The following is a 24,836-nucleotide window of genomic DNA, read 5'->3' on the forward strand; positions in this document are numbered from 1 at the left end:
GTAGTACAGCAGTCTGAGTGAGACAACAGAGGACTAGAAGCGGAACTCGCATTCTGGTAGGGTGCCACAGGCGGGCAGTGAGCGTTCTGAGTAAGAATTCATCGGACGACCAGAGAAACTGGCCCTGCTGTGGCATCTCACTACAAAAGGGAGGAATGACCCCTTTGAGCTTGTTGACGCCTCCTGCATTAGTCTGCCACTCTCACAACCCATGAGACATGGAAAATGCCAGCGCAGTTACGAATGTTCTGGTCTGGTTTCTATTTCTTACCAATTTTTTCAGCGTCTGCGCCCGGTTAGGAACCCGATATTTCGTCTCGAAAGAGCTGGAATGGGATGATGGTCTCCAGATTTTGGCTCAGGTAATCACCAAGCAGTGGATTTTCTTTCTACATCCATTGGAAAACCTATTGAGCACTTGTCTACACAGGTGACCTCACTGGGTCAAGGCATCTGTATTTCCATCGCTGCCTCCCATGGCCTTGGACAGTCGCAAAATGCCCTGACACAGGACGATCTGGATACCCTCGCCAAGGTAAGAGCCATACTCATCTCTTCTGCCTCCCGGCGTAGCCTGTGCTTTGGTTATGCTGACAGCGCCTCAAGGCTAACTACGCCAGTCTACCTCTTCTGATTCTGACCCTCGCCCTAATCAAATGGTCCATCTCCATTTTCATCACCCGACTAACTCCGAATCAAACTCACCTCTACGTGGATCTCGGCTTGCGAATTCTGAACGGCTTATGGTGGCTATCTGCGACATTAATATCACTGTTCCAGTGCACAGTGCCAAGAGTATGGGATCTCGTCCGTCGTGATCACTGTATTGATCAGGTATGTCGATGCTCGTCGGGCGGTCAGGTTCAGATCGTGGTATACTGAAGTTCAAAAGAGAGCTTGGTGGACATATGTCGCGGTGATCAACATCTTAACGGAAGTCGGAACCGTCGGGCTTCTCGTCTGGATCATTGGCATGCTCCAGATATCAACTTCCAACCGCGTCTTGATCCTCATAGTATTCATGACGCGGACTTTGTGGGTTTCACCTTTTTCTTGAAGCTGAGTGTCAGCTAATGGGGATTGTCTCAGGGTTATTGCGGCGGCAGCAGCACAATTGGGAGTCTACTGGAACGCTTGTGACAGTGAAGATGTCACGTCGAGTTTCTGGCTACCCACCATATTGAATCAAGTTGTGATCTGCACAAGTGTAGTCACGTCTTGCCTTCCATTCCTCAAGCCCCTGATGCTGAGCCTCGAGTCGGGAATCGCACGCGTCCCGGATGAGCCGCCGCAGGAACTGGCGTTCATGGGGAGTTCAAGTGGTGCATATTCTGGAAAGTCTGGAGGCAGTGCGAGATAGTCCAGCATCGTAGGAACCAATTTACGAGGTAGATACCCGTCACCCGTGAGCAAAGCATCGGGACTTAATGTGTAATTATCACGATTTCCGATTGTCTCGCAGGCCTGAGACTAATTCGGCTCTCGAGCACTTGCCATGTGTGGCCCCATATCCTCCCTCTTCGCCCCGCGTGCAGATCTGCGCTTTTAACGGTTCCTCCTGTTCTTCCGCACTTGGTAGGATCAGGGCACTTGATGGACGTTGCACCTTTCACCGCAGGCAGACATGAATCCTTTATCAAGCGGTTCCTGAAGACCCGATTCGCAATGAATCGACACCTTCATTCGAGAGGGGGGCTTTCGCCAGTATCCATTCGGGATCCTTCTCGTTCGGCACTTGCACATCGCCCAATACCTATGGGACGGTGGCTGCAGTGAGGTGTTGATGTGCGTGGGGGGTAGGGGGACGCGGCAGGAGTCCGCGAGTCCGCGAGTCCGAACCACAATTTTCCTTCTTTCTTTTTGGAGGGGGGCATGAATTGTTACATGTACCTGTTAGATAGGTATATATGCAAGCACTGCGTAGATATTTGTCCTACTCGAATGAATATGCACCGTCCATATTGATGTTCACACCGAGATCAAATGTCTACCTACCACATGCAGATGTACACAGTGCGGTATACCGTGATGCTCAAGCAATGAACTACTCTCGACCAGGCAACGAGCTACCTCGTGGTTCACTGCCGTCATCCGAAGGGGTGTGCTGCAGGGCGGCAGAGTTGACCAGTAACGCACTGGAACCTCAAGCCCCGGCACATGGTCTCCATCCTACTGATGTTTAGACTGCCAAGGCGTTCCGAGGATCCCATGGAGGAACGCAGAGCAGAGCAGCCCCTTCATATTAATCAAACAAGGACAAATAGCCGCTCAGCCACCAAGAATATTGGTGGGCAAAAAGCAAAATAAATAGACAAAAATTGCAAAAAGGATGCGAGGAAGACGCCTCTCAAGTTCTCGGATACGGGGAATCGAACCCCGAGCTGGTGAGTGAGAGTCACCGATGTTAACCATTACACCATATCCGACTACGGTGTGAGAACTGAAAAAATATCTGCGCGGGGCATTATAATGGCTATACAATTAGGCTGGAAAATCTTTTACTTCGGAGCGGAGGCGGGCTCCGCGGCTAGCGGTCTCTGCTCTTGCCTTTCGTTTTGATTGGCTCTCAGCGGGTGGGTCCCCACTCCCCTTGTAAGCAGCCAACCGAATTACACGCTGCAAGCGTCTTCACTTTGTGATGTGCGTTTGCTACAAGCAAAGTACAGTAGAGAGATGCATGAATTACCGACATATCCGCCTTGCATACTTCGACGCATCGAATCTTTGTCTAGCTACGTCTGGAACTTTGCGTACAGGTGAGTATGCAGAGTTTGTCATAAGTTGGAAGTGGTAAGCAATAGTAATTCGGTTCGTCCTCCGCAGCAACCGCGCACCAGTCCATGGATTTTGACATCCTTGAGCCTTAGGTAGATGTCAATGGGGAAGAGACAAGGACCACATCAAAACGAGATCATGGTAGATGAAACTTCTAGGTAACGGTGTATGCAGGGAGTCGATCTATTGACGTGCTTAGCATTGTAGCGTATATGTCCAAAAGCCAGACGCTCGTCATTGCAAGTTTCAATTTATGACGCCATACGAGCAATCGATGCATCCACCAGAATAAGGGCACTCCCTATAAAGATTGTACACGTCGTAGTCTTTGTCATATCTGGGTACTTATGGTGACATTTACGATCGAAAAGGTTCACGATTAAACTGGAAGGGCCTGATTGACAGCCTCGATCCCCTTAAGAACCCCAGCTTTCACCTGCTTATTTCCTTTCTTTTTCCTCATTAATGATACTTCTTTCATAGTAATTTGTAGGACTTAATTTCGAGGCCCGAATTCCTTCGTAATCTTAGACCTGAACGAGCAGTACTTCTCGAGGAAAGTACTGAGCATGATGCATGGAGCATCCTGCCGATCAAGAATCTGAGGATTTCACTCCTGGCACTGGAAGCTTTGAACAAGTGGGCAGAGAGACACACAACGCAGTGATCAACTAGGTCCGTGGCGGCTTCAACTTGCTGAGCCTACAATTATAGTCCTGTTGGATAGGATCTCGAGCTATTTCGCCACGATCTATTCTGACACAGAACACCACAGGCATTAAGCGGGAGAAGCCCTGCGACAAGGCATGTAATCACAGCATCCAGTACACTGGCCACTAATTCTCCCGATGTAATGTTTTGATGAGTATCTGGCCCGAGTCGACAACAAGTAGTGAAGGCTGGTGACTGCTTGCATATGCGTGTGCTTAAGCTGGTTCGGGCCCAAGACAGAAGCCCAACATCATCTGGAATGCAAGATCTTGAAGAGTGTTGCTCCTCCATATTCCTTAATATGATCACTCATACGATACAAATTTCGCTGTCATATCCATCAATATATTGCCCCGAAGTATTCCAAACCGAAGAAGCGAAGGCAGCCCGAACATCCTCGCTTTGGCAACTCGGTGGTCAACGAGCCCAAAAGTGACGTCGCACGCGATCCTCAGTCTGCGCTCGGCCCAAAGCAGTGATACAGTTCTCTTCAATACACGTAGGCTAAAAGGTTGCTCATCACCCTTAGAGCCATGGGAAACGTGATTTGCGGAGTTTCCTTCTTGACCTTCCCACTCTGGCTTCCGTAGAGTTGGATGGGCAATCCGCGTCGCCGCCAGATCACCGGCCCAACATTCATGTAGCGCAGATGCACAAGATATGGCACTGCATTGGCCAGATGTTGTCTTTCGAGATTATTATTCGTATGCGCCGGGTGACCTGCTATGAAGGAGGTCATATGTGTCGTTAAACGTGAGAGACTGCAGATAACATTAGGTCACCAGAAAAGCTGATTCATTATATTAGTCGTCGTCAAATACAAGTAAAGAAAACTGCCATCCCTTCTATTACTGATTACATAATTCGACTGCCGAAAAAGCTCCTCGAAGCGCTCGTCATTTTCACATCACTAGAGGCCGACTTCTTGACAGCCGGTTTCTTCTCGATAGATTGTTTGGGGGTGCGTGCGCCTGGGGTAGGGACATCTACCGGCATCGGCGGTATCCTCTTCGGGTCCTTGCCGTGGCTGCAGAGTATGGCCTTGGGCTTCCGCGAGAACAGGCCGAGCTTGAGCATCATCTGTGCGGCCGACGCGCGCTTCTCCGGGTCCGGACGGCCCATCTCTTTGAGCGGTTCCAGGTACTCCTCCGGCGCGGTGGCGTCCCTTACCAGCTCCTGCAGTGTTTGGACGTTGAACTTGTAAGGGTTTGCGTTGCGGAACCCCTGGAAGTCGTACATCCAGATTAGGACCATGAAGAGGGACCAGATGTCCGCCTTCGGCGTCTGACCTTGCGCTGCTGAGAGGATCTCTGGAGCCATGTATAGGAAGGTACCCGCTGTGGACTGAGCCAAGGCTGCCTGGTTGCAAAGGCCAAAGTCTCCGAGCTTGAAGATAAGTTCATTGTGTGGGCTATAGGTGTAGAGGATATTTTCCGGTTTGACGTCGCGGTGAACAATGCCCATGGAAGCAACACAGTCCTAAATGATACAGGTGTTAGAGGCTGTTACCTGTGATGCAAGCCTTGCTGGAACCATGATGCCCATTAGAGCACCGGAAAGACGCGGAGAAGAATGTAATTCATACCAGAGCCTGTAACATGTGGGTGAGCATTGTGTTCGCGGTCTCATTTATGTAATGCCACGGGACCTCTTTCGCGTCGAGAAGCGAGTGCAAACTGCCCTTCATCAAACCCATTACGACTTGTGCCTCGGTGGCGTTTATGCTGTGATTGGAGCATATGTAATCGACAACGAATGGCTGTTGACTGTGTCAGCCCCTCAATGCGTTTCAAAGCACGCAATTCTCCAGTCATCCTCTTCTGCCCCTGGGGAGAAACCTGCTCACATGTTCGATTCTCCCAATGGCCTCGACCTCGCGTTTCAGGAGTGCGAAGAAAGCTTCCTTGTGTTGATTCTGCCGTATCTTCACAATCTTGACTGCGATGAGCCTACCGGTGTCCACGTCAACAGCACGGAGCACCTTGGTAGTGCGTTAGTATACTTGACCACAAGTGTGGCGGCCCGTCATCTAGCAAGCGATATGGGTCTACTGACCTGTCCGAACGCTCCAGACCCGATTAATTTGATCCTGGCCCATCTTATCATGGGTCTTTTAGGCAATGTTGAGTGAATCCTCGTTTGGGGCATCGTCGGAACCACCGTTTTCGCATTGTCCGAATCGGTCCGGGCAAATCTTGGGTTTTGTAATAGAGACTTCAAATCTCTCTTCTCCACCAATTCCATGGTTTTTGGAGGTTGGTAAAGCCATTCTATCCTGAATGTGATGAGATCGCGTTTTTCACCACCCACTGCGTTTCTTTAGGTCAGAGTTTGTTGTCCCCTTGGGTCGAAGCTCTAAAGAGAAATGGGTTTGGTGCTCCAATGTTTGAACAGCAAGGACCTAGAATGGAAAGGTAGCTTCACTCACTGCCGATGATGCTGTTGAGGTTAGGTTGCACAACAACTTTCCGGGAGTGCCCTGGCCGAAATGGCGTGGAATCCGGGCCCATGACTGAACTTGTGCCTCCTCTGGAATCATCGTAGAACATGATAACATGAGTGTCAAGATCGATTTGAAATGAGCATTGCTCTCGGGAATATCCGGTTCCCCTGAGTACAATATCACCAAGTCTTCCTATCGTCACAAGAGTTGTTCGATTCCGTGCTTTGGATTCAAAATGCCCTATGGCGAAGCGAGTAGTTGGGCCAGATCTATCTAACAAGAATGCATTCTCGGGGTCGTTAAGAACATCTTCAGCTTGTTTGTTGATGGGATGCAGGTAAAAAAGTATATTGTTTCGCAACATGTTTAATCGTTGGCAAGGCCTACAATGGACGCCAAGGGAACTGAAGGAAAAAAATTATACAACTGATCAACAGAGTAATAGGGGGAAAATATGAAGGAGGAGAAGGTGTCAACATGGACTGCCCCCATCAACCAACCTGAGCATTTATCAATGTTTTCCAACGTCCTTTAAGCTAATGACGGGTTGGCTGCAAGCGCTGTCTCTTCATGCCAAACAGTCGTTGTATCAGTTGGCCGAGGCCGACAAGTTGTTAGAGCTTCTACTTTTAGACGAACATGTTGGTGGCGTGTTGACATGTTGGTGACTAGAATGTTTGAGGCGCAGGTGGTCATGTACATGTACGGCGGTGATGTGATGCACCTGAAGTAGTGGAAGGGTCTGACTGGCTGATTAAACGCCAAACATGGATCTCGAATGGTCGATACGACTTGACCAGTACATATAGACTCCTTCTGAAGGGATAACCTCTTGTGCGGTTTTTACTCCTGCGATAGCCTTCTATGGGATATGATTTAACCTCCTGCGCGGAAGGTCCCCGTGGGGGCAAGCTCCGAATGCCTTCTGTATCTCGTGGGATCAACTGCTTTTTGCTCTTGAGTGCCTGGCCAATCTTTGGGATCCCTGCAGGGTGTACATGTGTTCCAACCGCTGGCGCCAGGGGCACCAACAGCTGTGTCCTGTTATGCGCTAGGCCCTGTGTGCACGACCCAACTAAATATAGCGCTCGCCTCGGCATCACTTCGCCAACGGGCAGCTTTACCAACAATACGTTCAGCACATGCCAACTGCCGCCTCCATATTCTTTCCTCCCACCTTTTCCTGATTCTCACACAATCCTATCGCAATAATCCACCGTTCTCGATCACAGGCAGTAAAACAAAAGCAGACAGGCACTCCGACTCTTTAATGGCCGCTGACACGATCAGAGGCGATGGGCTCTTCCAGGCACACGCGGCCCTCGCGGCCCTCGTAGAGGACCAAGAACAGTTCGACGAAGCCAGAGAACGACGATTCAGCCAGTCCCCGCCTTCATATCGGTCCAGATCGGGAACCACAACTCGAACAGACAGCCCAGCGCCTGTAGATGAGGCGCTGGACAATTACAATGCGCGCAGAGACAAGCTCTACTTGGACTGGCTTGCATCGAAGGCCGCCGAACAGTTCAACGCTCAGAGCCTCGAGGAGAGACGGCGCATAGAATCGACAGGCGAGTTTGTGGGGGCCGACAAAAGCGAGTTCGGTGTCGCAGCAGAACGGGTTAGAGAGCGCTGGATCGAGCAGGGCATCTGGGACGACAAGTGGTACGAATCGAACCGCGAGCGATGGGGTGAGCATGTCGATAATGTACCTCTATTGGACGCACCATGGATGCACGAAGTACCACTTGACGATGACTCGGACACCGACGACGACTACTCGCCTGCGAATTTCAAGTTTGGCGCCAAGAGGAAGCGACAAAGGACGGAAGAGGAGACGCGGCAAAAAGCTGAACGGCGCGCTGAACGCCAGCGCCAACGGGAATTGACGCGCCCTATCCACCAGTTCAACTACCAAGTTTCGCAAGAGCGCGAGCGGCTGCTGGAGGAGAGAGCACAGGAGACAGGCCACGACGATCCTATGAAGCGCTATCCTCCCGACATCAACACGCAAGCATACACGGCAGTCAAAGACAGATGGGTCAACGGGGGATTATGGTTTGAGAAATGGGGCATACTGCCGGGGATGACATGGCTGCATGAACATGACTTCGAGAAAGTGGTTGAAGAATTGCTGGGTCCCCCTCCGCCTCCCCAGTCTGCCGTTCCTGAGGAATCCGATGGTTCGCCAACAGGATCGCCATGAGGTGATGGCTGTGATCCTTTTCGATTGGTGGACTCTCCCCAAGGATGCCCGCTGAGCGAGAGGGAGAAAGGAGTAGACTTCGATTCTAATAACAGGGGTAAATAATAATTTGAGCGATCAGATCTCTCCAAGGACAATCCGACTTTTCACAGACAGTACGTCACTCACTGCATCCCATCTTGTGCTGACTATTGTTGACCCAGTCCCAGGTAGAATTTCTGTGATGCGGTAGGTCCTATGCTCAAGCATGACGAATATCAACGCATGTACTTATGGCAGGTTGATGTATGGATTCCGGGACATCGACAACGCGCACATGTATGGGACATAACCGCCCATGTTTATGTGACCCAGGATGGGAGGACGCGTACGCCACCTGCCTCTCGTGCATGCTAACCCACATTCATGATGCTCTGCTTTTCACGTTCCAGGTATGGCGAGGTTTCAGAGAAGGGCATGGCTGCAGGTCCTTGCGAGATATCCCACGACGTAGACTACGAGTATAAACTACTTAGGACAAATATATTGTCAGAAGCATTCTTACCAAACGGGCGGCATCCACACAGCACCCTTCAGTATAGCTACGAATCAAGGAGCCAGCAGATGGCAAGATAATGGCTCTCAGGACTGATGTCAAATCTACTAAGCGGGCAGCTCTCGGAATCGGCATCATTTGATGAGCACAGTAGTACATAAGCAGTACTTCCTCTACATAGACTTACTGCTGCATGTAGCCTGGACTCCCTCCGCCTGTGTCTGAAAGGCATGCATGCAAGGTGCAAAGCATACCTTTCGGGAGGAAGGACTACAGCAGGATAGCCTCCAAGCGTATCATCTCGAGTGGACAACCTCCGGTGTAATCCACCACACTCTATAGGGTGTTAGACAACCCTTCGCGTATAGATGAATTCTGTGTCGTGTCTTGTCGCGCTGCAGTCCCTTTCGGTACATGTTATAATACCTGGAGAGACTTGAGGATCCCTGCGAGCAGGAAGAGCCAGGTCACATGCGAGACTTGACACGTTGAGGTGATGCCACCACCAGAATCCCGCCAATTGGTGCGAATTATTTGGCCTGACAGCGTGCGTTGGTGGTTCGTGTGATCACGTCTACTGCCACCACCACGGACGCTCTGTACCGACGATGCTTTGCTTTCTTTCGGGAAGTACGAGCCTGCATCTGGGAGGACAACGAGAGCTCACGATGTCTGGTCTGGATTCGTCAGGCTCGTCAGGCGTGCTGGGGTGAGAGGATCCGATTTGACCGCGTCTATGGACCGCAGCTGCGCGTATTCAAAGGAGATGAGTGTACCGTGCACTTTCATGCCGCCGTGAGTGGGTCCCTAGCCCGTGATCCCTTCGCATGTGAAGGCCCGGAGCGGCAGAAGACTTGCTTATATTTTATTTTACTTTTCTTCTACTGGGCAAGGGGAGACGAAGGCTTGATCTTGGGTTACTGCACATAATTCAGGGGTCCAAGATCTATGTCTTCGGGCCGATATTGCCCTTCTGGACTGGCAGAACTGGGCCTAGGGACAGCGGAAGAGCGCCAACCCCCATGGTTCCCCTATGGAGCCCCGTCGGAAGTGGGAGAAAAAGCTGGGGACAGGACTGGTGATTGGCGCGGGAGAATGAGATCATGGGTCGGGGTTGAAGCTGCCGAGGACGACCCCTCCGCAGTTCTGACGCCGCTTTTTGTTACCCCACATCGATATAACACAACGGCGCCGCGGATAATTCGCACACTGGTGGTTCTGGAAGCTAGATGCTCGCCCAGGAACGCCCGACTGACTGACTGGGACTACTGGGACTGGGGACGGCGATAGCGGCTCGGGGTCACGTTTGTAGCCGACTTTTGGGGCGGGCGCAGCGGGTTTGGCGTGTTATCGTCGTGGATCATCATGTACTGGTCGCTTCTGAAATGTCCCATCCAAATGCCATTGGATCTCCTATAAAGGCCGGCGCCCCCTGTGAGGAACCACCCTACGCGTGTGACTTGACGATCTTCGCTACTGGGAGACAGTCTACGTGTACAAGCAGATAAAAAAGCTGGGTTGTGTCGCGTCGCAAGTTGACAGTCGACCTACTACTTGGTTACTACCTCCTCTGCCGGCTCCTGCCCCACCTTCGCTCATCGTCATTCAAGTCTGGTCCCGGTCCTGAATCCCTAGGCCAATTTCTCGAGTCTTCTTTCTTCTCTCTCTGTTCTACCTCTGACCTTACCAGACAATTGTCTCAATGAGCCCCTCGGCAGTAGAAAACGGAACGCCCTCGCAGAACGGGCACACCAGCATTATGGCTTCCAAGCCCAACATCGGCGTCTACACCAACCCAGCCCACGACCTATGGGTGACTGAGGCGGAGCCGACGCTGGAGAGCGTGCAAAAAGGCGGAGCGGACTTGCAGCCGGGACAGGTCACGGTTGCTATCAGGAGTACGGGAATCTGCGGGTAGGTCACTCGATACAAGCATGAGCACGAACGTGAGGCATGAATCACGAAACACACAAGGCGAGATGAAAAGAGGAAGAGAGAGACATTTAAAAATACAGAGAGAGGTTGCGCTCATTGCTGACGATACGGGGTGCGGCGACACAGATCAGACATCCACTTCTGGCACCACGGGTGCATCGGCCCCATGATCGTGGGCGGCGACCACATCCTGGGCCACGAGTCGGCAGGCGAGGTGATCGCGGCGCACCCGAACGTGACGAGCCTCAAGGTGGGCGACCGGGTGGCGGTGGAGCCGCAGGTGATCTGCAACGAGTGCGAGCCGTGCCTGACGGGGCGCTACAACGGGTGCGACAAGGTCGACTTCCTGTCGACGCCGCCGGTGCCGGGCCTGCTGCGGCGCTACGTCAACCACCCGGCCGCCTGGTGCCACAAGATCGGGGACATGTCGTGGGAGAACGGCGCGATGCTGGAGCCGCTCAGCGTCGCCCTCGCCGGCATCAAGCGCGCCCAGATCACCGTGGGCGACCCCGTGCTCATCTGCGGCGCCGGCCCCATCGGGCTCATCTCGCTGGCCGTCGTCAAGGCCGCCGGCGCGTGCCCCATCGTCATCACCGACATCGACGAGGGCCGGCTGGCGTTCGCGCGCGAGTTCTGCCCCAGCGTCATCACGCACAAGGTGGAGCGGCTGTCGCCCGAGGACTCGGCCAAGGCGATTGTCAAGTCGTTCGGCGGGATCGAGCCGGCGGTGGCCATCGAGTGCACGGGCGTGGAGAGCAGCATCAACGCGGCCATCTGGGCGAGCAAGTTCGGCGGCAAGGTCTTCATCATCGGCGTCGGCCGCAACCAGATCAACATCGAGTTCATGCGCGCCAGCGTGCGCGAGGTCGACATCCAGCTGCAGTACCGCTACTCCAACACCTGGCCGCGCGCGATCCGCCTCATCGAGAACGGCGTCGTCGACCTGTCCAAGCTCGTCACGCACAAGTTCCCGCTCGAGGACGCGCTCAAGGCCTTCAACACCTCTGCCGACCCCAAGACTGGTGCCATCAAGGTTATTATTCAAAGCTTGGACTAGGGCGTTCTAGAGTGTAGCGTTGATTATATAATAATGAATCTAGATCTGAACATATCTCGCGGCTGAATAGACCGTGAGGTGGCTGGGATAGTAAGCCATCGCTTCACCGGCCAAGACTCGACCACACTGGGCCAAGTTGGTGGGCTGATAACCAAGAGCAGAGATACCGAGTTCTCCCCGGTGGTCGAGTCAAGTGAACCATCTTACCGATATGTACCTAGAAACAGTATAACACTGGAGAACACTGAGAAAGACCCAGGGGACTCGGATTAGTTGCAGTGTACCTAGGTGGTCACGTCTCTTGCATCGTTCAATATGAAGTGATGAATATCAAACCCGAGTCAATTGAGTAGCAGACCAGTGACCGTTTCCCCCGTCAAACGGAGGCCTTTGCGGCTTAGGTAAGCCAGGCTCCAAAAGACCGCGGCTCCCAACTGCTCGGCAAGCCAAGGACACTGGAAATCAGCCGAGGCATGTCAAACGGCCGGTCACAGGCCGGCGCAAGTCTAGGTTTTCGACGTAACCGTCCATTTCAAAGAAACTCTGGCACTGCGGCTTTCCCAACAGGCATCACGTCTGACGGAGTGACTGCATCTCGGAAATGCTCGAGACCTAAATCTTTTCCCAACCTTGCGCCTTTCGTGGCCCACAGGACAGGACAAAAGAGGACAAGCACTATCGACGACAACAAACAACCGGCAGTGGCACAGCGCACCCCTGGTCCACCGTCCTCCGCATTCTCCCCTCACTGCAGTCCCATCCTTGCCCGTCCAACGTTCTGCTGCCGCCGGGTGGCGCGATAGAGCGAACTTTTCATTTCAGCGCTGCCTCCGTCTGCATTACTCGCCATGGCCTCACCTCCAAAGCCGTGGGAACGTCCAGGTGCAACAGCAGCACCACCCGCCGCAACCTCTTCCGCCGCCACCCCAACCGCCTCAACGACCTCCGCTGCTTCTCCCGCCATCCCGCCACGACCCGAGTCCCTGACCGCATCAGTCAACCAGAACGCCGCCGCATATAGCAGGATGGGTTCCACCGGCTACGGAGCATATGGAGCAGGCGGTTATCCATCCTCGTATTCCTCGTACGGGTCGCCATACGGCGGCATGGCGGGCGGCATCGGTGGCTATGGAGGTATGGGATACGGCGGAGGAATGTACGGTGGCTACGGCGGTTATCGGAGCATGGGAGGATATGGCGGCATGGGAGGATATGGAATGGGCGGCATGCAAGATCCCAACAACCCGGAAAGTTTGACGAACAGGGTCAACCAGAGCACCCAGGCCACCTTCCAAGTGCTGGAAGGCATCGTGGGCGCGTTCGGTGGATTCGCACAGATGCTCGAAAGCACGTACATGACCACACACTCGAGCTTCTACGGTATGTCAATATCTATCCAATTGGACCGAACGGTTTTTTGAATATCAGACGCTGACGTGTTGATGAAACAGCTGTGGTTGCCGTGGCCGAGCAGTTTGGAAACCTCCGCGACACCCTTGGCCATGTCCTCGGCATATACACAATAATGCGATGGATGAGGACGCTCATCGCCAAGATTACCGGGCGACCACCACCAGCCGACGCGATGGCCCTCACACCGGCCTCTTTCGCGAGGTTCGAGGGCCGACACGCGGCGGACGGCTCACCATCGCCCGCGAGGCCGAGCCGCAAGCCGCTCATCTTCTTCCTCCTGTTCGCCTTCGGTCTGCCATACCTCATGACCAAGATGATCCGGTCGATGGCCGCGTCGCACGAGGAGGAAGAGCGCAGGCGGCAACAGCAGCTGCAGGCGCAGCCGATCGACCCGTCCAAGCTCGAGTTCTGCCGCGTGCTGTGGGACTTCTCGCCCGAGGCGAACGGCGACTCCGTGGTCAAGGGCGTGGACCTGGAGGTCAAGAAGGGCGACCTGGTCGCCGTGCTCAGCAAGACGGACCCGCTGGGCAACCCGAGCGACTGGTGGCGCTGCCGGTCTAGGGACGGCCGCATGGGCTACCTGCCGTCGACGTTCCTCGAGGTCGCCAGGCGGCCCGTGGCTGCCATCAAGGCCACGGCCTCGCTCGACAGTAGTAGGGCCAACTCGCTCACCAGCAGTGTTGTGAGTGCGGTCCAGAAACCCATGGCGGCCCCCGAGCCGGAGAAGGTGCCTGTGCCGGCGGGCAAGCCTGGCGATATCACTGCCGACAGCTTCCAGAAGTCGCAGTTCTACAGCTAGTTTTTGTAGTCGTCGATGATGATTACGACACGATTTTCTTTGTCACGGACGGGATGGGATTGTAAGTTATGTGTGTTGGTTTTTCTTGAATGACGGTCCTCAAACACCCAAGTGCTCTCGCTTGCTTGGTGGGCATCAAAAGCTCGGAGTTTCGGGGAGGAGCATACGGGGACTCGGGGGTTTACTTTCACTGTCAATTGTTGGTGCCTGTTGATGCTGCCACTATATATAAACATTCCTTGAGGCTGTGGTCACCTCTGCAGAAGCGTATTAAATTGTGAATCAAAGCTGCAGTGTGTTGTTTGTGTGATTTGAGGCCTCTCTCTGCTTGTTCTCTTCTGCACTGTGTTGGTCTAGAACGTATCAATAGTGTAGAGCTGGGGTGGTCCGTGCACCTCACTGCCACTCTCTTTCTTTTTTGCACTTAGCCTACCTAGGCCAGCTAGGTGGGCGATGACGTTGCGGGCAACCTGGTAGGTATGACGGATTCACCCAGCCCAAGCTTGCCAGCTGCGGTCGTCAGAGCCAAACTGGCCACCTTTTCCTCCCCCTCCAACGCCTCGTCAACCTCTTCCCTATATCTTCCAAGACCTGGAATCTTGGCTACGACACATCCCCTTCGACCTCTTCGACATCACAATTGACCTCAAGCTCAACAGCAATTGCTCCCGGAGCCCTTCAATCACACAAAGACAACAACCCCACAGCCGACTCGAAGCTCGAGGAGCTTCACAACAATAGTCACAATGACGCTCTATTACACCTTGGTAAGTGACCTCAATGCCTCTCTCTTGAGAGCTTCAGCGCTCGGTGCCTGGTCGTCAATGGTCCCGCTGACAGTTTCCAACCCGCAGGTGTTCATGCTCCTTATGGCGGAGATGGCGCTATTCATGTTCCTCATCATCCCGATGCCATTCTCCCTCAAGAGACGAGTGTTTACGTATGTACCTCCATTAATGACCTGACAAACCGCATGCAGGATCTGACGGATGTCATGGTTCTAGCTTCATCTCCGAAAACCCCCTCGTCGCCAAGTTACAATACGGGCTGAAGATCACCTTCATCTTCATCCTGATCCTCTTCATCGACAGTGTCAACCGGGTCTATCGCGTCCAAGTCGAGCTCTCCTCCGTCACGGATGGCGGTAATAATGCGTACGTAAACCCCCCCACCCCCCACCATCGCATGCTTCTGTTTTCTCTTTTTTTCTTTCTCAGCGAAAGCCCACTTTGCCCGCCCCGCCTGCTCCACCGGACAGCGCGGCAGCGCGGCAGCAAGCACGTCCCAAGGCCTATCAATACGCGTGCGATCCAGCGCTAACCTTGTGGCCGCCCCGCCAGCAGACAAGCCATCATGGGCCACGAGCGCCTCGAAGTGCAGGCCAGGAAGTTCTACTCGCAGCGCAACATGTACCTGTGCGGCTTCACGCTGTTCCTTTCGCTGATCCTGAACCGCACGTACATCATGATCCTGGATGTGCTGCGGCTCGAGGAGCGGCTCAAGCAGTACGAGGGCACCGACAAGAACGCCAAGCAGTCCGAGAAGCTGTCGCAGGCGGGCGGCGCCGGCGAGATCGCGGGGCTCAAGCGCCAGCTCGCCAAGAAGGATCAGGACATCGAGACCCTCAAGAAGCAGGCCGAGGGCCTGCACCGCGAGTACAACGAGCTGGCCGAGAAGGTCGGCAACTCGGATGCCCTTCCCAAGAAGGACAGGTAGAGGACCTTCGGACACCAGAGCACGGCCTGGAGGAGATGGGACGTGCTGAAGCGCGCCCTGCGATGGAGAACCATCGAAGCAGCTCATTCATCCGGACCGTGTGAGATGAACAGAATTTGTGACAGGGCTTAAAAGAGAAAGGGGAGACCAGAATATTTCCCTCCCGCTAGGCTCGGCCCGCCTGGGATTGACGTGCAGATGGTGGGCAACGAGAGCGACAGCATTGTACGAGGCGCGATGGGGGCTCAGAAAGGGATGTTCGGTTTGGGAGCAGAAAAGTAGCAAGGTTTTGGGGCGCTTTCTATGAGTCGTGAATACCACGAGCTGGATGTTATCCAGGTTTTGATAGTCGCATAAGAGTGAGGGGATTCGTGTTGCATTTATTTTATCATGCCTTGATTTACCCACATTGTCTACTTTGCCAAGACTGGAATTTTCATGACAATGGTGTGAAGTGTCCGCATGTCTTTGATTCATTGAATGAGCTACTTGAATGCTCATGATAGATGTGGTAGGTTCGTGAGCGGCTCGTCCGAGAAAGACCTCAGTCCGTAAGTGCCGCTGTCGCTACGTCAACGATGACCTGAACCCATCTTACAGGGTCTGGTTCCATGGCTCCAATGAACCATTGCCTTCTTTGGAAGTATTGAACTCCCAGTCACGTTTTCTACATAACAATGCTGTCAAAGCTTTGTGGCATTCCCCATTGGCCTTGGCTTGTCCTACCAAGAGAAGGCACAGGCACAGAAATCTGAAGCTCAATCATTGGTCAACTTCGGCTCCAGCGGCCGCTGAGTACGTGTATATGTGACACGGCGGGTGTCGGGAAAGTCCGAACGTGCTTGGTGGGTCGAGATCGAGGTCGACCGGGTGGGATGGGGCCAAGAGTTCCGGGGGACCTGGCGGCCGGCCGATCGGCTGCGGGGGTGGGATAGGGTGAACCGATCTGCTGGGCCGGGCGAGGAGGGATTGCGCAATTCGTTCCACGGTAGTCGCAACCCCCGTCCAACTATTGTTGGAATCAGAATATCTTGATCAGCCCATATATCGCAAGCCCTTGAAGATCTTCCCATACATTTAAACTCAGGCATTTTTGAAAAGATATTGATTAATTTCAGCTGTGGGAAGGTTTTGTAAGTCAGGGAATAGGTTGACGACGAGAAGATGTCATTCAAATCCATCCCGGTGCTCGACCTGGCCCTGGCCGACGACCCAGCGACCAAGCCGGCCTTCCTGGAAGACCTTCGCTCGGCTCTCATGGAAGTCGGATTCCTCTACGTCAAGAACGTAGGCATCTCAGACGAGCTGTTCCGAAAAGTCATCTCACAGGGCAGGGCATTCTTCGACATCCCGCTCGAGGAAAAGTAAGTCGGTACGACTCATCCATCTTAGACAAATCACAGTCTATGATGAGTCGCTCACTCATCACTCACTCACTCATTTACTTTCAAACTCACACATGCAATCACCTCAGGCTCAAGATTGAAATGAAGAATGCGCCCTCCTTCCTAGGATACAGCCGCCTCGCGGCAGAGATAACAGCAGGCCAGATAGACCACCGGGAGCAGATCGACCTGTCGACCGAGCACCCGGCGCCGGGCCCAGACGCCCCGCGGCACCACAACCTCCTCGCGCCCAACCAGTGGCCGTCGGAGAGCGTGCTCCCGGGCTTCCGCAGCACGTACGCCGAGTACATGCGGCTGATGAGCGGCGTGTCGGTCCGCTTCACGAGCCTGGTGGCCGAGGCGGTGGGGCTGCCGCCGCGCGCGTTCGACAAGTACGTCGGCAGCCCGGACCAGCAGCACAAGCTCAAGATCGTGCGGTACCCGGACGCGGGGGAGCTGGGGCTCGACAACAGCGGCGGCGGCAGCGACGACGACGACAGCAGCAGCAGCAGGCAGGGCGTGGGCCCTCACAAGGACTCGATGCTGACCAGCTACCTGCTGCAGGCGAGCGGGCACCGGGGGCTGCAGGCGCAGAACACGCGGGGCGAGTGGATCGACTGCCCGCCGCGGGCCGGCACGCTGGTGGTGGCGATCGGGCAGGGGATGGAGGCGCTGACGCGCGGGGTGTGCACGTCGACGACGCACCGGGTGCTGAGCCCGCGGGCGGGGGAGGGGAGCCGGTTCTCGATACCGTTCTTCCAGGGCGTGGAGCCCGACACGACCTTCGAGGACCTCGAGGGCGTCGGCGTCGGCGTCGTGCCCGGCGAGGTGCGCCGGCTGCGCGAGGATGTGCTGCGGGCCAACGGGGGCCGGCGGCTCGATGATGTCGAGTTTACGTTCCGCGGCGGGGGCGTCGCGCGCACGCTGGGCGAGGCAACGCTCAGGAACCGCGTCAAGAGCCACCCTGATGTTGGGGAGCGGTGGTACCCAGATATACTTGCGCAGATCAGGGAGGAGCAGGCGCAGGCAAGAGTGTCGCCGCCGTCGCCGCCCGTGCCGGTGGGAGGTGATGGGCAGGGTCCTCAGGCCACGGCTGTGAGGGCCCACTAGTTTGAGAGTATAGTCAGGCAATGGCAAAGCGCCCATGAAGGCAGACAGATCCCCAGTTATTTTTGTGTGTTTTGAGGCTTTCATTATTTGTTCCCGTCCTCAAATTTCCAAATCAAAAAGTAGGATACGCCCCTCGCTCTATGCTCGTAACTCCGTCGTATAAAACCCCTCGGCCTTACCGCATTACCATCACTACCGTTGGCGCCCGTCAGAGACAACCACCTAGGCGGTGAAGTTGGGGAAACACTCAGTCAGAGACTTGGAGTGCTTGTTCTCGGCGTGTTCGGTGAGGCTGTTATTTGATACGGATCTGTTAGCCAGGAGAGTTCTTTGCAGAGCGGGTGCTAGATCGGGGGTTGAGAGGGATTCGCGTACGCAGGAGCACGAGAGGTCTTGAGGAAGGTCGAGAAGCAGACTTTGCACTGGATGTCCTTGGCCGTCTCGTTGACCTTGAGCTGGGACTTGGCCTCCTTGCCGGCGTTCTTCATGGCACGCTCCCGCTTCTGCGCAGACTTGGCTCCCTGTGTGTGTGGACATGGCGGTCAGCGGACAGTGATCAGCCGATTGGGGAGGGAGGGAGAGAGGGGTGATCGGCAGTGGAGGACTTACGTTTCCGCCACCCATTTTGAGGAGAGTGTTCTGGAGGGGTTGTTGGTGTGGTGGTTGTGAGAAATAATGTAATCCTGGGGTGGATTGTGGGATGATGTCGCTGTTGATGGAGATTGGGTCGACGAGGCTGAAACGGCGGGAAAAGAAAAACTGGCAGTCGGAAGGAGGGAAAAAAAGGAGCGAGTTTTTGGTCAGGCAGAATTCTAGAAGCCCCATCCCGTCCCCCTCCCACTCCAACTCCCACTCCCATTGCGCTGGACCCCTGCTGATCACCAAAAGTCTCGACCCTACGACCCTACGACCCTGCCTCGACCCTGCCCAGACTGGGAAACCCCGAGGGGACGCACGGACCACAGCCTAATTGCCTGGCACGCCTGGTCCGTTTCCGTTTTCTGTTTCCCTGCCCCAGGGAAGGCAGCACCAAGGGTCCACGCTGGTCAGCAGGAGCCTCAACCATCCACCGACCTGTATTAACTGGGTGATCAACCTTGAAGGGGGATATCAAATTCGTCACCCTCATTCAAGCATCATATACATATACATTCACAAACACAAGCACGAACACATATCATGCCATTCGCCCAACTCTCCCTCTGTATGTCATGCCATCACCCATCCCCCATATTCCACAATCAGCCAAAGCAATCAACTCAACCATAACTCATTCATTATTCTGCTGCTGGCTAATCTCGTTGCTGCGTACGGACCGTCGTGCCGTCCCAATTCTCCAGCTCTCGACCCTTTACAGCATTCGTTGTTGGCCTGCTGCAGCTTCCAAGATATTTCGCCGAGGCCGTGCCTATCGCGCAGTGCAGTGCCGTGCAGTGCCGTGCCGTACTGTGCAGTGCAGCGCAGCGTAGTGCAGCGCGACTGGTTGCGACAGTACTTCGTGGCCAAAGCTCATCCTAACAACGAGGGCTCGCTATTGCCTCTCAGATCTCGTCGGCTGCCAGTACCACCCTGCGCCTCATACTTGAAAAGTAAGAGGCTGCAGAACAATATGGTGGACAACTCCTGCCCCAGTCCAGAGGACATCACCCTGCAGGAATTCCACGATGCCCTCGCAAGATATGACCAGTTCATCGCGGCCCTATCTGTCTCCAAAGGTGGGTGAGAAGGGTCTCGGCCTCTCCATCTCCATTTGATATGCTCCTGGAGGCTGATCAGGATTCATAGCCAAACCTGGCCAGAAGACTCTTGCAGAGCTAGATCGATATCGTTACGTGGAGGCCCCTGCCATGTTCGCCCCCACGAAATCCAGCTGTACTATGCAGCTAGGGAATGTCAAAACTTTAGTCGAATGGAAGCTGTGCGTCTTTGCCCGCCTAATCCTCGGGTCCCCCTTTGACCCAATCCTCTTTCCGCTGAGCAGCTGTCCAACGTGCCCTCCGCTCCTGACCAGTAGTGGGGAGCGCGACTGACCTGGACAACGTTGGACCCGCCATCTGACCTGTCAGCAGCAAGCATGGAAAGTTCCGGCCAACTCTCATGAAACTCGTGTCCTCAAACGAGGAGTCGTTCGTCAAGGATACCGCAACGAGTGCCCTGGACCTATACAGCAAGGAAGCCGACGCATCCGCAGCTATTGATGTGCTCACAAGACTGAAAGGCATTGGTCCAGCCACCGCGTCTCTGCTGTTGGCTGTCCACGACCCCCAGAACGTCATCTTCTTCGCGGACGAGGCCTTCTACTGGCTGTGCAACAATGGGAAGAGAGGGCCCATCAAGTACAATGCCAAGGAGTATAAAGAGCTTAACGAAAATTCACAGAAGCTTGCCAAACGGCTCAGCGTCAAAGCAGTAGACGTGGAGCGAGTTGCTTACGTTCTCATCAATGATGCCCCATCAAGAACGCCACCCAAGCAACCGGCAGATACCCCGAAGGACACAGCGGCGGCCGCCAAAACGACCTCGTCTGTGGCCACCAAGAGGAAGCAGGAGGGTGTCATTGAAGCATCTTCTGCATCTCGTCGATCAAAGCGGAGCAAGCGGACCTGATGGTATGCGAGTAGACCACGTCCGGCGGAGCTCAGCAGCTGCTCCATTTATCTCGGCCTGAACCCCGTGCCGCGGCGTCGGATGTCCTGGAATGGACCATCTTGTGACGCCGCATACCCCGTTTTGGGAGCTGTTGGCCACTGCTGGATCGTTGGTGAACTGGCCAACATCTAGGGTGTTATCTGGGGCACTCCCGATTCGACTCAACTCCCGGCTAGGCTACACGCTTCTCGTACTCGGTCGATACTCCCGACTGGGACATCGACCGCTGTCTCAAACGCAAGAACACTCACTGGCCTGCGCCTTGGGTCAAACAGATAGTATCAACGATGGCCGAACATGACTTTTCAGAAAGGACTCTTTTTGAGGTCTTATCTTATCTGGCTTTTCCGCCTGTCACCCATGTGCTGCACTCGCTGGTTTTGGACTGCTCTAGATGGTCCGAGCCCACACCGAGTCTCCAAATCCCGATCGCCAAGAGACTTGTTCGCCGGCTTCACTCAAGGACCTCGGGACTGCACTGGATCTTTGGTCCTCGTATCTTGGTAAGTCGTGCAGTAACCAGCAACACCAGGGCGAGATTTCATAATTACTTAACGGAATTAGCCAACAACGACAGCTTTCACCCGTCGGGGAAAAGACTACTGTATCACAGATTTAGCTTGGCTACACTGAATTGGGTCGAACTTGCATGAGACAAGCATTACAGCCCGAATGTTGGCCTCCCTCCAGGGACGGATCTTCGCAATTGTTTCCGAACTCACGAATACTCTGTACACCGGTGGGAACCAGGATGTCCTGGGACTTTCTCATCGTCCTGCCTGTCTGCCCGTCTGTAGACAGCTGGACAGCTGGACAGCTGGACGGCAAGGTTATGTCGCCGGAGAAACCAATATCCAGCGAGACCCTGCGCCAGGATCATCCACCTTGTTCTCTTTAGGATTGGAGCGCTACAATTCGGACCCGACGCAATTTGACCCGAAACATGTGTTGTTGATCGACTAGAGACCCACTTCAGCGCTTTTCTCACCGGCAATAACATTCAATAGAGCTCTGCTTTGAGAATAGTTATCAGAAGTGAGTTCGCCGGTGGAGTGCCTGACAAGGCTTTCCGCCCTTCCCGGGCTACCTCCGCGGCAGGTTGCAACGCTACTACAGAACCGGCCTTCTGGAGCTAGTGATTGGCTGCTCACCTGCCTTTTTCGCTCGTTCGCGGCTCAATGTATTAGTTTATTTCAACCTTCGAGGCCAGCGAGTTCACTTGTCTTGGCAATGTCGACGCCACAAGACAACCATGTATCTGCGACATGGAACGGCAAGCCCGAAACACCACACAGCTACATACGCAACTAGACATTGGCAGCGGGGTACGCATTCCTGATCATCCTCTCATGTGAGTTGTCTCTTAAGCCCGCGGGCGGAAGAAATCCTGCAGCTTGGGAGGTGTCGATCCACCTGAGCCACGCTCCTGTATTTTTCCGACAGCGGCAGGAGAGGAATGCCGGGCTGATCTGCTTACTGCTTTCCATCACTGCGCCATGCTCCCCTACTTGATTGACTTTTAATGCCAGCCTTGCAACGGTGGCCTCTTCGAATGAACGTTGGCCCGGATGCTAGAGGGTGGTAGCACAATCTGCCACTCAAAGTGATCGATCCGTTGGCTTCACGAAGCTAAGGTGACTTGGTTACAATGAGCATGGGCCCAAAGAGTTTAAGCATGTTCTGGCTAAAATCACTCGTACATATGTGCAACATAAATCTCCAGCGGCTCAGGGACCGATGGGACGTCAATAAAGCACCAACGCAGCACGTTTATTGTGTTGAGGTCCGGTCTGGTCGACCCATATGAGGGACCCAGCCCTACGCGATGGAGGTATCCGAATTCTCCCATTGGTTGCTGCGAATACTACATAGAGAGAGTTCGCGTTCGGCGTTGCGGGCCGCGTCGCGGCTATCAGGCCTGCCTACAGAAGCTGTGCAACTCCCTTTTCCTTCCAAGATCTGCCTCTTTCTCAGAACTGAAGCTCCAGTTTTATGCCGACCGGTGTAGAGTTTCAGGCCAAAGTTCACATGCCTGGAGAACACAGCTTCACAAGAAGGCATGCAAGCAGCTAGTGTCCCCCCAAGTGCACGTCGGATCCTGTGCTCCTTGCATACATGGCCCGTCCCGAGTGCACAATGCCAGGGGCTTACCAGTGTATAAAAGATGCCGGTCTTCTTCGACCAAGAGGACCGTATCAGGTCTTCTCTACCGGTCTATGGAGAAAATTGTTGCCAAGAGCTCGCCCATGTCGGAAAGTATGGCAGTAAAGTCATCTACACCTACACACATGCTCACGAACCTCAGAGAGGCTTCTTACAAAAGGATCAGGGTTTTCCCGATGTCTCCCCAGGATGGCATCCCGTCTCTTCCCAAAAGATTCGCGCAGGTCAAATCTGATCTAATATCAAGCAATGAGACCGCCATTGCGGCGTCTTGGGGTCGTCTCCTCAAGCAACTTCGACAAGAGGTTGCAATGATCGCCGAAGCGAATAGGACCGTCATACCCACCATCGACTTCCAGGATCTTGAGGCTCCTTCCAAAAGAGATACCTTCTTGGAAGACTTGAAAATCCGAGGCGCAGCAGTGATCCGAAATGTCGTTCCAGAAGACGAGGCTCTGGTTATGAAGAGCGATCTTGATGCATACATAGCCGACAACCCCCACACCAGAGCTTCGTCGCCGAAGGACTCTCAACTTTACGAGCTGTATTGGAGTCTTGCGCAGCTGAAGGCTCGAGCACATCCAAACATGCTCAAGGCACAGAAGTTTGTCATGAACGGCTGTTGGCATCACTGTATCGCACCAGGGACGTCATCGGGAGGCGACGGCGTTGACAGTCAGGTGGACTCACGGACACGCATCACGACAAACTTCCCGGTGGCCTATGCAGACCGTGTGCATATTTCACATCGAAGCCCTCAAGAAGCTCAGAGGTTTCAGCCCTCACTACCTCTAAAGGCTCAAGTTGACGGCGGCAGTGTCGAAAGATGGGAAGCAGACGGTTACGGCGGGCGCTCGCAGAGGGGAACATACCGGGACATCTTCACAGGCCGCTGGGAGGATTGGGACCCTTGGGACATCAGTACCAGGCTAAACACCACCAGCGATCTGTATAATGGTGCTAACACCTGCAGTGTCTTTCGCATGTTCCAAGGCATCTTCTCCTTGGGCACGGCGGACCGTCAGCAAAGCTCACCATCATCACTGCCAGCAACAGCACCAATGGCCATTTGTGCGCTGCCGGTGAGGCTGGTGACGGCCTATTGGCTGCTGAGGCCCTTCTTCTCGCCCCGGAAACCATGGGTCGGCAAGGGCCAGCGCGCAGCGGACTTCCTCGACCCGTCAAATTGGGACCTGACGCCGTCGCAGAGCCCCATCCTCCACGGCGCGCAGCCGTGCCACTCACAGGAAATCAACGCGCTGCTTCATCCTCACCTTCTCCTTGACAGGACGCTCGTGCCAGTCCCACCTCTACGACCAGGCGACTACGTCCTGTTCCACCCGGACGTGGCGTACGCCATGACCCCGACACTGCCCATGCCGCCATCCGCCACGGGGCAGACACCCCCGCCCACCCCACAGCGCTCGAGAAGACCGTCATCATCCTGCTCGTCATCCTCCTCCTCGGCACCGCCCTCTTCTACTACATCCTCATCAGCAACCTCAACGACACTCCTCTACATCCCCGCCTGCCCCCTGACACAGACCAATGCGCTCTTCCTGGCCCGGCAGCGAAAGGCCTTCCTGCTGGGCTTCCCGGGCCCGGACTTCGCGGGCGGCGGCGGCGAGAGCTTCCACATGGGCCGGCCCGGCGTGCAGGAGGTCAACGAAGCGGGCGGCGAGGCCGCGCTGCGGGCGACGGGCCTGCTGGCGTGGGACGAGGATGATGCCACCGAGGGCGATGCGGAGCGGATGGTTCTGGCTGCTGCGAATGGGATACTGTTCCCGGACAGCTTTGCTGTGAGATAGGAAGGGCAAGGGTGTGTGGGGTGGAAGTGGAGGTGGACAAGCTTGTGAGGCCTGTCGATAATGACTGTATGCATGTTTGTGTTGGAGGTTAGGGGGGGGGATATCATGTTCTATGGTGCTTTGGGGTCAAA

The 24,836-nt window shown here is 54.7% G+C and overlaps 10 protein-coding genes across 10 annotated transcripts; 8 read left to right on the plus strand and 2 right to left on the minus strand.

The window, feature by feature from the left end:
* Window positions 1-218: 218 nt before the first annotated feature.
* Window positions 219-1,360, plus strand: J7T55_002672 (uncharacterized protein; the record flags this gene model as incomplete). Its single annotated transcript, XM_053137769.1, has 5 exons — window positions 219-362; window positions 431-535; window positions 607-834; window positions 893-1,035; window positions 1,090-1,360. 5 exons carry the CDS (start codon window positions 219-221, stop codon window positions 1,358-1,360), a joined length of 891 nt encoding a protein of 296 aa, XP_052998541.1.
* Window positions 1,361-3,976: 2,616 nt separating this feature from the next.
* Window positions 3,977-6,035, minus strand: J7T55_002673 (Protein kinase; the record flags this gene model as incomplete). The annotated part of the gene is made up of 6 exons (XM_053137771.1): window positions 3,977-4,209; window positions 4,398-4,965; window positions 5,072-5,245; window positions 5,333-5,467; window positions 5,542-5,795; window positions 5,915-6,035. The coding sequence occupies 6 exons, from the start codon at window positions 6,033-6,035 to the stop codon at window positions 3,977-3,979; spliced, it is 1,485 nt and encodes a 494-aa protein (XP_052998542.1).
* A 1,164-nt stretch (window positions 6,036-7,199) lies between these two features.
* On the plus strand, window positions 7,200-8,135 carry J7T55_002674 (uncharacterized protein; the record flags this gene model as incomplete). The annotated part of the gene is made up of 1 exon (XM_053137772.1): window positions 7,200-8,135. The coding sequence occupies one exon, from the start codon at window positions 7,200-7,202 to the stop codon at window positions 8,133-8,135; it is 936 nt and encodes a 311-aa protein (XP_052998543.1).
* A 2,237-nt stretch (window positions 8,136-10,372) lies between these two features.
* On the plus strand, window positions 10,373-11,662 carry J7T55_002675 (sorbitol dehydrogenase; the record flags this gene model as incomplete). The annotated part of the gene is made up of 2 exons (XM_053137773.1): window positions 10,373-10,584; window positions 10,732-11,662. 2 exons carry the CDS (start codon window positions 10,373-10,375, stop codon window positions 11,660-11,662), a joined length of 1,143 nt encoding a protein of 380 aa, XP_052998544.1.
* Window positions 11,663-12,510: 848 nt separating this feature from the next.
* Window positions 12,511-13,874, plus strand: J7T55_002676 (uncharacterized protein; the record flags this gene model as incomplete). Its single annotated transcript, XM_053137774.1, has 2 exons — window positions 12,511-13,042; window positions 13,114-13,874. The coding sequence occupies 2 exons, from the start codon at window positions 12,511-12,513 to the stop codon at window positions 13,872-13,874; spliced, it is 1,293 nt and encodes a 430-aa protein (XP_052998545.1).
* Window positions 13,875-14,620: 746 nt separating this feature from the next.
* J7T55_002677 (b-cell receptor-associated 31-like protein) lies at window positions 14,621-15,590 on the plus strand (the record flags this gene model as incomplete). The annotated part of the gene is made up of 4 exons (XM_053137775.1): window positions 14,621-14,641; window positions 14,729-14,814; window positions 14,879-15,028; window positions 15,215-15,590. 4 exons carry the CDS (start codon window positions 14,621-14,623, stop codon window positions 15,588-15,590), a joined length of 633 nt encoding a protein of 210 aa, XP_052998546.1.
* Window positions 15,591-16,754: 1,164 nt separating this feature from the next.
* J7T55_002678 (naringenin 3-dioxygenase) lies at window positions 16,755-18,085 on the plus strand (the record flags this gene model as incomplete). The annotated part of the gene is made up of 2 exons (XM_053137776.1): window positions 16,755-16,954; window positions 17,065-18,085. 2 exons carry the CDS (start codon window positions 16,755-16,757, stop codon window positions 18,083-18,085), a joined length of 1,221 nt encoding a protein of 406 aa, XP_052998547.1.
* A 222-nt stretch (window positions 18,086-18,307) lies between these two features.
* J7T55_002679 (uncharacterized protein) lies at window positions 18,308-18,709 on the minus strand (the record flags this gene model as incomplete). Its single annotated transcript, XM_053137777.1, has 3 exons — window positions 18,308-18,377; window positions 18,461-18,606; window positions 18,695-18,709. 3 exons carry the CDS (start codon window positions 18,707-18,709, stop codon window positions 18,308-18,310), a joined length of 231 nt encoding a protein of 76 aa, XP_052998548.1.
* A 555-nt stretch (window positions 18,710-19,264) lies between these two features.
* J7T55_002680 (uncharacterized protein) lies at window positions 19,265-20,692 on the plus strand (the record flags this gene model as incomplete). The annotated part of the gene is made up of 5 exons (XM_053137778.1): window positions 19,265-19,289; window positions 19,443-19,533; window positions 19,718-19,800; window positions 19,871-20,003; window positions 20,155-20,692. 5 exons carry the CDS (start codon window positions 19,265-19,267, stop codon window positions 20,690-20,692), a joined length of 870 nt encoding a protein of 289 aa, XP_052998549.1.
* Window positions 20,693-23,022: 2,330 nt separating this feature from the next.
* On the plus strand, window positions 23,023-24,705 carry J7T55_002681 (uncharacterized protein; the record flags this gene model as incomplete). Its single annotated transcript, XM_053137779.1, has 1 exon — window positions 23,023-24,705. One exon carries the CDS (start codon window positions 23,023-23,025, stop codon window positions 24,703-24,705), a length of 1,683 nt encoding a protein of 560 aa, XP_052998550.1.
* Between the last annotated feature and the right edge of the window lie 131 nt (window positions 24,706-24,836).

Source organism: Diaporthe amygdali (genome assembly GCF_026229845.1).
Source record: "Diaporthe amygdali strain CAA958 chromosome Unknown NODE_3_length_2959817_cov_65_330692, whole genome shotgun sequence".
Taxonomy (NCBI): Eukaryota; Fungi; Ascomycota; class Sordariomycetes; order Diaporthales; family Diaporthaceae; genus Diaporthe; species Diaporthe amygdali.